This window comes from Elephas maximus, chromosome 3 (assembly GCF_024166365.1).
Source record: "Elephas maximus indicus isolate mEleMax1 chromosome 3, mEleMax1 primary haplotype, whole genome shotgun sequence".
Taxonomy (NCBI): Eukaryota; Metazoa; Chordata; class Mammalia; order Proboscidea; family Elephantidae; genus Elephas; species Elephas maximus.
This window is the reverse complement of record NC_064821.1, coordinates 39950381-39960993: the sequence shown is the minus strand read 5'-3', so window position 1 is coordinate 39960993 and position 10613 is coordinate 39950381. Positions and strand designations below refer to the sequence as shown.

The 10613-nt window shown below is 58.8% G+C and overlaps 1 protein-coding gene across 2 annotated transcripts; it reads left to right on the top strand.

Annotated features, from left to right (window-relative positions):
• Positions 1-4781: 4781 nt before the first annotated feature.
• MXRA8 (matrix remodeling associated 8) lies at positions 4782-9575 on the top strand. Of its 2 annotated transcripts, none has more exons than XM_049877600.1 (10): positions 4782-4889; positions 5969-5992; positions 6093-6395; positions 6489-6590; positions 6874-7344; positions 7604-7765; positions 8039-8078; positions 8167-8204; positions 8320-8400; positions 8612-9575. In XM_049877600.1, exons 1-10 carry the CDS (start codon positions 4841-4843, stop codon positions 8635-8637), a joined length of 1296 nt encoding a protein of 431 aa, XP_049733557.1. In that variant the 5' UTR covers positions 4782-4840; the 3' UTR covers positions 8638-9575. The 2 variants fall into 2 exon arrangements, with proteins under 2 accessions (XP_049733557.1, XP_049733556.1); XM_049877599.1 differs by having other exon boundaries at positions 4783-4889; positions 8167-8243; positions 8612-9574.
• Positions 9576-10613: the final 1038 nt, after the last annotated feature.

Here is a 10613-nt window from a genome sequence, read left to right as displayed (position 1 = left end):
CAAGGATTTGCTGAATCAACAAAATTCCTACTGAAACCCAAAGGGACCTTGTGGTTCAGCAATCCATCCCCACCAAGCTCTGCTGCCAGCATTCAATCCTGAACTTAGAAACCAAGGACTTTGGAAACTGACCAATCACTTTTCCTTGTGAAGCTTCATGGCTTTTGTCTTTTTAAGTCCTGTCCTTGTTTTGTTCTGGAAGACAGTTGTATTAGTCTTCTGTTGCTTCACAACAAATCACCACAAATTCAGTGACTTAAAATAACACGTGTATTATCTCACAGTTTCTATTGTTTAGGAACTTGGATACAGGTTTGCTGGGGCCTCTGCTCAGGGTCTTGCCAGTCTGAAATCAAGGTGCCAGCCAGGGCTGCAGTCTCACCTGAAGCTCAGGGTCCTCTTCCAAGCTCAGGTTGATAGCAGTGTTCAGTCCGTTGTGGTTGTGGGACTAAAGTCTCTGTTTTCTTGCTGGCTGTTGGCCAGGGCTCCTCTCAGCCTCTAGAAGCCATCTTCATGTCCTTGTTATGTGGTCCCCTCTGCAGGTCCTTTCACAACATGGCAGCCGCAGAACTCATAGTAGGTTGCTCCTCCAAGGACAGCAGGAGATTATCCCTTAGTCAGCTATGATAGAGACTTCATAATCAGGGGAGTGACATTCTACCACCTTTGCCACATGATGTGACCTAATCATGGGAGCAAATATCCCACATTGTCTTAGTTCCCACCCACACTCAGGGAAGGTATTCTACAGGGTATGGACACCAGGGGTAAAGAATCTTGGGCCCATCTTATAATTCTGCCCACCAGATGGTCTTTATAGAGACTGTTTTCTTTGTGTTCTTGTTCTTGGCTGTTTTCGAGTAGCCCCAACTCCTGGTAACACTATGTACAACAGAACAAAGTACTCCCTGGTCCTGCGCCATCCCCATGATCAGTTATGGTGTGATCCATAGGGTTTTCATTGGCTGATTTTCAGAAGTAGATTGCCAGGCCTTTCTTCCAAGTACACTCAGTCTGAAGTTTCCCTGAAACCTGTCTAGCATCATAGCAATATGCAAGCCTCCACTAACAGATGGGTGGTGGCTGTACACGAGGTGCCTTGGCCAGAATAGAATCTGGGTCTCCTGCATGAAGTGTGAGAATTCTACCACTGAACCACCACTGCTCCCATTTTCCTTGTGTATTCATGAAAGTCCTAAGAGCTTTAATGGGATCTTCTCAGCATTTTCCCGTATCAGTCAGACCACAGCTCTCACTCACTGAACCCCTCCAGGGCTTCCCATATCGCTCCTGGGAAAGCCAGACCACAGCTCCAGGAAGGCTTCTTCTGGTTGTCACCAGCTGCTGTTCTTTTCACACCCAGAGCTTGTTCCCTCCTCAGCCCCTGGAATGTGGCTTCCAGCCTCCACCTAGTAATTCACCTGTAATTTTCTTACTCCCTCAGGGGCCTTTCCTGATCTGTCTGTGGGAAGGCGCCCCCTGCCTGGTTTTATTCTTTTGACGGTACTTACCACAATGTATAAAGGATCTCATTCATCAGCGTCCAGGTTTCTGGAGGGCAGGGATGGGGTGTTGTGTTTGGGCTGAAATGTTAGTGCCTGGGGCAGCATCTTGTGCACAGTAGGGGCTCACTAAATATTTGCTCAATAAGGGATCAACATGTGTCTTTGTGAAAAACAAAAACTGTGTGTGAACACGTGTCTGTGTGTGCCTCTGTGTGGTTGTGTGTGTGTGTGTATCTGTGTGATTGTGTCTGTGAATATGTGCTTGAGTGTGTGTGTTTGGGTCTCTGCGTGTGTGTATGTGTGTGGCTGTGTCTGGTGTGTGTGTGTGTGTCTGTGTGGTTGTGTTTGGTGTCTTTGTGGTTGTGTCTATATGTGTATGTGTCCAAGTGTGTATATCTGTGTGTGTCTGTATGGTTGTGCATCTGTATGTGTATCTGAGGTGTGTGGTTCTGTCTGTGTCTGGTGTGTGTCTGTATGATTGTGTCTGTGTGTATGATTGTGTCTGCTGTGTGTGTCTGTGTGTGAGTGTGGTTGTGTCTGGTGTGTCTCTGAGTGCCTGTGGTTTTCCTTCCTGACGAGCCAGCTGCCTGGAATGTCCAAGTCACCAGAAACAGAAGCCAGAATCAGATTCTCAGTCTTTGAGCTGAGCAGGCTGGCTGACCCCTTTGTTGGGCCACACCTCCTGGAGGGGGGAAGGCTATGGGCTCTGAGTGGTAGGGGCTTGGTGGGAGCTGTGGGAAGACCGTGGTGATATCAGGGGCATCTTATGTCCTGCTCCATCCTGTCCCAGGAGGCTGCATATTTACAGCAGAGCTTTAGCCCATGGGCCCCCTCTGCAGCCTAGGGAGGAGCCAGAGGAGCCCAGGCCTTGGCTGTGGGACAGGCAGGGGGCCTGGTCACTGCTTCCCCCTGCTGGCCACTGCTCTCCTCTGGCTATTTCCTACCACAGATGGGGGCGTGGGGGACCAATGGTCCTTTGCTGCTCACATGGGCTCCACTGGCCTCAAGCAGAGAAAACAGAAGATGCAGCAGGGAAGAGGGTGCTGAGGCACTCCACGGCATCCGTCCACCGTAGCTCAGGGGCCTAAGGGGCCCAGATGCCTCCCAAGGGGCTTCCCCTCATCCTGCAGCCAGGGCTGTCAGGGCCAGGGCCTGAGCTGGGCTCAGCCAAGCACGGCGTTTGCAGCCCCCTTGGGCCTCTGCACAAGCCTGCAGCAGGAGTAGGGGGAAGGCGGGCTCCCCAGGGAGCTTAGGGTGCCCTGGCTGAGACAGAGGTGTAGGCCAGGCGCTCCCAGCTCTGTCCTTCTCTGAGGCTGGCCTAGTCCCATCCATAGACCGTGCATCTGGGGCCAGTCCCCCCAGACCTGAGGGCAGTTCTGAGCCTCCTTCTATGGCCAGAGACACAGAGGACTCAGTGACTGAGGGACAGTGTTAGAGAGAAACAGCAAGAGCCCAAGGGTGAAGGAGAGAGGGACAGATAGATGCAGGGGAGGGCAGCAGGAGGAGGAGGCAGGACAGAAGGCAGCCGCAGCCCTAATAGAAACCAGTTAGAGAAACAGAGGGAAGGCCAGGCCTGAGGCCGCCGCCCAGGAGGGGCTTGTTTTTCCAGAATGAAAGGCCCCAGGGAGGGGCTGAGGGAGGGCCAAGTGGCTGTCCCGATTTCTATTTGGAAAAGGGGCTCCGCCCCCAGGCGGATCCTGCTGAGGAAATGGGTCTGTTAGTTGGGTTCTCCGGAGCCCTGGTGGCATAGTAGTTAAGCACTCGGCTGCTAACCAAAAGTTTTGCCTTTCGAATTCACCAGCTGCACCATGGGAGAAAGATGTGGCAGTCTGTTTCCATAAAGACTACAGCCTTAGAAGCCCTATGGGGCAGTTCTACTTTGTCTTGTAAGGTCGCTATGAGTCAGAATCTACTCCATGGCAACGTTTTATTTATTTTTTTTTAATTGAGGTCCTAGGAGGGAGGGGGAGTCTCCACGTGCTTCTGGCAGTCCTCTCTGTTGTCCTCCCTCGCTCCCTCTCACTGCAGCTGCTGCTGCCTCCTCCCCTATGTTGAGGCCCAAGTCAGGCTGGGGACTTGGGGAGCAGGGCAGGGTCCTAGGGTTGAGACCCCCACCCAGCAGAGAGGCTGGGGCCTGTGGTGTTAATTCAGTCCAAATGAGCAGTCTAAAAAAATGCACCGAGGATTTTTTGTGGTTGTTTAGGATTCTTTTTTTTTTGCTTGAGGTTTGCTTAACTAGAAGGAGTAGGTTTGGTACACAGTGAGAGCTCTGTTATTTCGCATTTGTTTACGGGACTTTGTAAGTTTTCCCAGAGCTTCAAATTTGTACCTTCTGTGTGGGGGTGGGGGGGCTCCCATTATCCCCCTCCTCTCCTCTGGGATTGGGGCCCCCACACCCTCTTTTCTCCCTCCCCTCCTCTGGGTGGAGGGGGTTCCCGTTGTCTGGGTGGGGGGTTCCCATTCTCTAATATGAGAGACTCACATCTCTAGAGCAGGAGCTCCCATCCTCCCTCTTTCTCCCCCTACTCTGGGTGGGGTGGGGGCTCTCAGGAGACCTGTAACTATGGGTCTGGTTTCAGGAAGCCCTGGCTAGGCCCTGGATGGGGGCAGGCCCAACCGGGAAAGGAGGGGCTGCTCCTGGGCCATCGCTCAGGGTCTTCACAGCAGCTGTGCCCTTCCAGACACGTTCCTCGCCCCCCTACGGCCCGATGGGGCAGGTGCTACTTCTGTCATCCCCACTTCCCAGCTGAAGGCGCAGAGGTCCAGAGAGAAGGACCTGCCACAGCTAACTGGTAGAGGGGGAAGAGCCGCCCTGTCTGGCAGGAGTGCCAAAGGGGTGCGGTCAGAGGCAGCACAGGCTCCCTGGAGGTCCCTGCTCCAGACACCTTTCTGCTGCCTGACCTAGAGTAGGCAGAGCCTTGGCCAGGCTGCTAACCCAGGAATGCCCTGGCTCTACTCCATGCTTGGGGTCTGAGCCCGGGGCCCCACCCGAGAAATGGACAGAGGGGCCTCACCCCAGAACCCAGCCCTGCAGCAGCCTGGGTGTCCCCTCCTGCTTCTTCAGAGTTGGGCTGCTGCCCCTCCACCCCCAGGACCTGAGCCAGAGAGGCGGCAGGCCCTGCTAGGACACCGCCCCCCCTCACCAGGGCCAGCCAAGGATGGGGGAGGCTGAGGGCTGGGGCGGAGCCAAAGGGGTGGTCTGGCCTCGGTCTTCCAGGCTCAGGGCTCTGTGATGTCATAGCGGGTGCTGACGAGGGGGGGGCCGGGGCCGGGCTGTTTTTCTGGAGAGTTAGAGCCGGAAGAGACAAAGCGGGGCTGGCGGGCCAGGCAGCGCCATGGAGCTGCTGTCCCGAGTCCTGCTCTGGAAACTCGTGCTTCTACAGGGTGAGTGTGCGGTGGGCAGGGGTCAGGGTGCATAGGGCGTATGTGAGAGAGGGCTCAGGAGTCCCGCTGTGCAAGTGGTCTGAGTTCCTCTTTCGGGAGTTTCAAGCTGTCTCTGTCTGAGCTGGAGCTGGAATGGGGAGGGACACCCCCGGGGAAGGGGTCGGGTCTAGGGGACTCAGACAGAAGAGCTCACAGGGAGACCTTAGGGCCCAGAGAAGAGGGGTCCTGAGTTAGACTGCCAGAAATTCCTTTCCAGAGATGGGGAGCCCAGAGGCCCTGGGGGCTCCAGGCCAAGAATGGGGAGGAGGCAGAGGTGGCTTTCTCCGGATGAGGTGCACCCACATCTTGTGGGTGTGCTTGTAGGTCCTTCAGTCAGTGCCTCTCCCAGTGGAGGAAGTTGGAGGTGATGAAGAGGGCGGTGGGTTGGAGGGCTGAGGGGGTCTAGCAGAGCTCACACAGTCTGCTCAGCCCCTCTGCACTCCCAGGCCCCCTGGGCCCGCCCCCAGTGGCCGCTGACCCGGCACATTCCTGTCCTCCCGGGCGCTCAGCCATGTCTCTCTAGCAGAGCTCAGCCCGTGGGGGCCGCAGTGGGGTCAGTTCCCACCTCTGCAGCCCTGAGTTCCTCCCTCCCCAGGGCAATCTTGTGTCTGAGGGGCCCTCGGCAGGTGCACGCCCCCCGCTGGAGAGGCTTGAGAACAGAGCCCTCAGAACCAGCCCTGAGCTGTGCTGTGGTGTCAGGCTTTGGTACTTTTGGTGGCCTTGGGTAGCCATGATGGTGATGATGACCATCCCTGAAAAGTGGCCCATGGGCCGGCCTGCACTGCATCTAGTCCTGGCCACATCACTACCCTGCTGGGTGACCACCCTCCCAGTTTCCGCACCCCTAAAAGGGCAGGGGCCATGATCCCCATCCTGTGTCTTCTTGACTTCTCCACTTCACCCCCCACCAGGGAAGTGGGTGTCGCAGCACCCTCTCATCCAGGTTATGGAAGGGACCCGGGGGCCCACGTGAGGCTCCACCAGAGGGCAGTGCAGCAGGTGGCCCCTCCTAGGTCTGACTCTCCTCTCTCTCCTTCCAGGCACTGCTGTCCTGGCATCCTCAGGTTAGTGACCACCGTGTCGTCGGGGTCAGAACTCCCGCCCTCCAATCGCTTCTCATCTTGGTGGCCCTCCTTCCCCTCCTGATTTGCCCCCTCTCCCCAGGGCCATCAAGGCCGGCGACCGTCGGCAGTGCTGTGGTGTCTGAGGCGGCCGTGAACTGGGCTGCGGGTGACAGGGTCGTGCTGCGGTGCCAGAGCCCGCGCATGGTGTGGACCCAAGACCGACTGCACGACCGCCAGCGCGTAGTCCACTGGGATCTCAGTGGCGGCGGCCGCGGCCCCGCGCGCCGGCTCGTGGACATGTACTCCGCGGGCGAGCAGCGCGTGTACGAGCCGCGCGACCGCGGCCGCCTCCTCCTGTCGCCCTCCGCCTTTCGCGACGGCAACTTCTCCCTGCTTATCCTCGGTACGCCAGGGGGCGTCAGGGCCTCGGGGCGCGGGAGGCGCGCGGCCGCCATAGGCGCGGAGCTCACGGCTGAGGTTTTCGCTGGCTTTGCAGCGGCGGAGGAGACCGACGAGGGGCTGTACACCTGTAACCTGCATCACCATTACTGCCACCTCTACGAGAGCCTCGCCATTCGCCTGGAGGTCACCGACGACCGTGAGTGTTCCGGACTCGGGCTCTTGACTGCACTTCCCTCACCGCACCCACCTTTCCTCAGTCCTCTGGCTGTGAGCGACCTGCCCTCATTGCCCTCCCACGCCCACCCTGGCCTCTGGACGCCCCCCTGCCCAACCCTACCCCCCCAACGCGGAACTCCCTAGCACTCCTGCCCTGTGCCACCCACCCCCGCAGTCCGGGCCGCCCCCCCGCCACCCCTTCGGCGAGCCTAGGGCGGTCCCCGCCCCATCCTCAGTTCTGACCGGCCCCGCCCCGCCCCCAGCCCTGGCCGCTGGCGCGCGATGGGACGGCGAGAAGGAGGTGCTGTCGGTGGAGCGCGGCGCGCCTGCGCTGCTGACTTGTGTGAACCGCGCGCACGTGTGGACTGATCGGCACGTGGAGGAGGCGCAGCAAGTGGTGCACTGGGACCGGCAGCCGCCGGGGGTGCCGCACGACCGCGCAGACCGCCTGCTCGACCTGTACGCGTCAGGCGAGCGCCGCGCCTACGGGCCGCCCTTCCTGCGCGATCGCGTAGCAGTGGGGGCCGACGCCTTTGCACGCGGCGACTTCTCACTGCGCATTGACCCGCTGGAGCCAGCAGACGAAGGCACCTACTCCTGTCATCTGCACCACCACTACTGCGGCCTGCATGAGCGCCGCGTCTTCCACCTGAAGGTCACGGAGCCTATCGTGGAACCGCGCCCCCGGGACTCGCCAGGCAACGGGTCCAGCCACAGCGGCGCACCGGGCCCAGGTGAGGAGCAGCCCTGGGGCCTTTGAGAATGTCGCAGGGTCAGCACGGGGAGGTGTGTTTCACGGAGCCAGCGGGGCCGGTCTTCCCTGTCTCACTCATGTCCCACATTTACGGACGTGGGGGTTCCCTGGGGAAGGCCCCCACTGGCTGGGGCTGCTCTGAACCTGCCCTCAGCTTGACCGCAGGAGCCCAGCAGGGCGGCCCCCCATCAGGGCAGGTAGGGGCTCACTGCCTGACCCATCCTGCACTGCCCCTGCAGACCCCACGCTGGCTCGAGGCCGTAGTGTCATCAACGTCATTGTCCCCGAGGGCCGGGCCCACTTCTTCCAGCAGCTGGGCTATGTGCTGGCCACCCTCCTGCTCTTCATCTTGTTGCTCATCACTGTCGTCTTGGCTACCCGTACGCGCCGCCACCGCAGAGGTGAGGGCTGGGCCTGCCAGCACTTTACCACGGCTCAGCTAGGGGCTCAGGCAGGGCACAGGGGCTCCCCTTCCAAAGAGGCCCCACAGAGAATGGAGGATAGAACTAGGAAGGCCCTGCCACCAGAGGTGGGGCTGGGGCGCACTGAACTGTGCGCTCAGCAGGAGGTGAGCAAGGGCCCAAAGGGGCACAGGGGCTAGCCAGGGGCTTCCTCAGGGTAGTGAGGAGTGGCTGCAGGGCCTGAGCTACCTCCAATATGAGTCTTTCTCCCAGGATATGAGTACTCGGACAAGAAGTCGGGGAAGTCAAAGGGGTGAGTATCCCCCTCCCGACCTTCCTGGGGACCCAGCTCCTCGCCTAACCTTCCCCTGCCCTAACCTTCCCCGTACCCCCTCCTCTAGAAAGGACGTGAACATGGCGGAGTTAACTGTTGTCTCAGGTGATCAGACTCTTTACAGGGGTGAAGATATTCAACTAGGTGAGAGGGGCCTCTAGGCCTGGGCTGGGGGAGGCCCATGTCTGGGGGGCTGCTCACCTTGGCCTACCTATGACAGATTACAAAAACAACATTCTGAAAGAGAGGGCTGAGCTGGTCCACAGTCCCCTGTCTGCCAAGAACATTGACCTGGACAAAGGTGAGTAGCCGGTGGGGGCCCCTCTGTACCCCCATCCCATCTCAGAGCCCAATGTCTACCCCTGCACCCTACTCCACCCACTCCCAGGGGCCTCTTAAGTCACTGCACCCAGCCCCATGTTCCCTGGGAAGCCCTGCTGGATGTCTGCCCTGAATTTCCCACTGGGAGGGTGGGGTACACCACAGATCCAGCCTTGACCCTTGATTTCCAGAGTTCAGGAAGGAGTACTGCAAATGAAGTAATCTGGACTCCTGGCTGGGCCAGCAGCTCTGCCACTTCCCATCTGTCCACCTTGGAGGACGTCCGTCTGACCCCCATGCGCTTGGTGCCACTGGCCCTCCTCCAGCGGCTGGTCCCGCTTTCCTGGAACTTGGCCTGGACTGGCGCAGAGTGGGCTGCCTCCATACCCTGCTTTGGAAGCCACCCCAGTTCTCTCAAGCAATAGTGGGCTCCATGGGACTCCTGGCTGGCAGCATGGCCACTGCCCATCAGCCAGCCCTTGCTGCCTCCTGGGCTCACTGGTGACCCTGTCCCCCCAAGACTCCCCTGCCACTGCCCTTGGATAAGCCAGGATTCCACCAGCATTCACCAAGCCTTCAATCCCTCCTGGCCTCTGCCTACTGAAGGCTGGGGTTGGGGGACATTCTTGGAGGGGACTCAGAGGCGATGTGATGCCCCAGGGCTGGCATCCCTGTGCCTATTCTAGGAGCCACTTTGGCAGCCCGGGCTCCCCAGGGCTCCTCTAGGCCCCACCATGGGTTACTCCGAGCGCCAGCTGGGCTGCAGTCCACTCTGCCTGGGACCTGAGGACTTGGTGCCTTCCAGGCCCAGGACTAATGCCCCTCTTCACTGCTTTGGGCCACCTGGGGTGCCCCATTGCCCCTTTCTTTGCTTTCAACCCCCTGCTCCAGCCTTGTTTCCAACGAGCTGCCTTGACAGTCACCGGGCTCTGTGTGACACTTGACCCTGACTGCCTTCTCACAGCTTCTCCCTGGGCTGGAAGCTGGGGCCACATTTGACTTCTGCTTTTGGCTGAGGACAGAGGAGGGATGAGGATGATTCTGGGGTGGCCTCTGCTGCCATTCTGACTCCCCACATTTGCTCCTCCTGGGGAAGTGCCGCTGTCATAATAAAGGCCACATCTGATTTTTAGAGCTTGGCCCAGGTGCGCCTCTGCAACTCCCCCTTCTCCCAGGGGGCTAAATCAGTCTCAGGAATCCCAGATGCTTTCCACACCTTCATCTGAAGTTCTTGTCTGGCCCTCCTAGAACAAGTATCCTGGGAAGGGGGACCATAGGAGCAAATTCTGTGGTACTTGATCCTGGTTGTGAAGGCATTTCAGATCCTCCTCTGAGGGCTTGTTTGGACATGGGAGGGGACTGGGTGGATATGAGAACAGAGAGAGAAGGCTGTGTTAATGCATGTCCTCTTGAGAAGTAAACACCAAGATGGGGTCAGATGGGCAAGGATAAAGGGGGAGGAAGCAGGAGTAAGAAAGAAAACCTTCAGATTGGGATGCAGGTCTGACACCTCCGAAAGGAGGTGGGCAGGAGAAGCCGGGGGTCAAAGGACAGCTCAGGTAAAGTCCCACCAGGCCAACAGGGGCTCTGTGACAGGGACCATTGGGCTGGATGCGTTCGATACCATGTCAGCTCATTGGCTGGGAGCAGGCTGCTTGGCACCAGTGTGGGATGGAGCCAGGGGCAGCAGTTGGGTGGCAGGATAGCAGAGTGGTGCATTTTCTTGGATACCACAGGCCAGTGACTAAGTGCTGGTTACTGAAGCCTGTATCTGTCCACTTCTGACCCATCCTCCAAGGCCCTCCCAGGACAGCAGGGGGCAGGGAAGAGTGATGGACACCCACAAGGATCCCACAGTGGCAAAGGCTGGGAAGGAGGCCAGGCTGAGGGGTGTGACCTGTTCGAGGAGGAGCCTCCCTCCCAGCCCAGTGACCTCTGGCCCCACCAGTGGCTGCACTGGCCACTGGACAAGGCCTCCCATAACAACTTATGCTCTAGCCACAAACTCACTCCTCTTGGCAGGGCCCAAGCCTGACCACGTCAGCATCAGTGCTGGGACTGGCCTCAGGCCATTGGCCACCACACTGTCCAGTTCACTGTGGCTTGGGCCAAATGTCAGGTGGGAAAGAGAGACCTCAGGGGCCGAAGGCCAGCCTGGGGCCTCAGACTGCCACATCTGTGTGCCTGTCACCA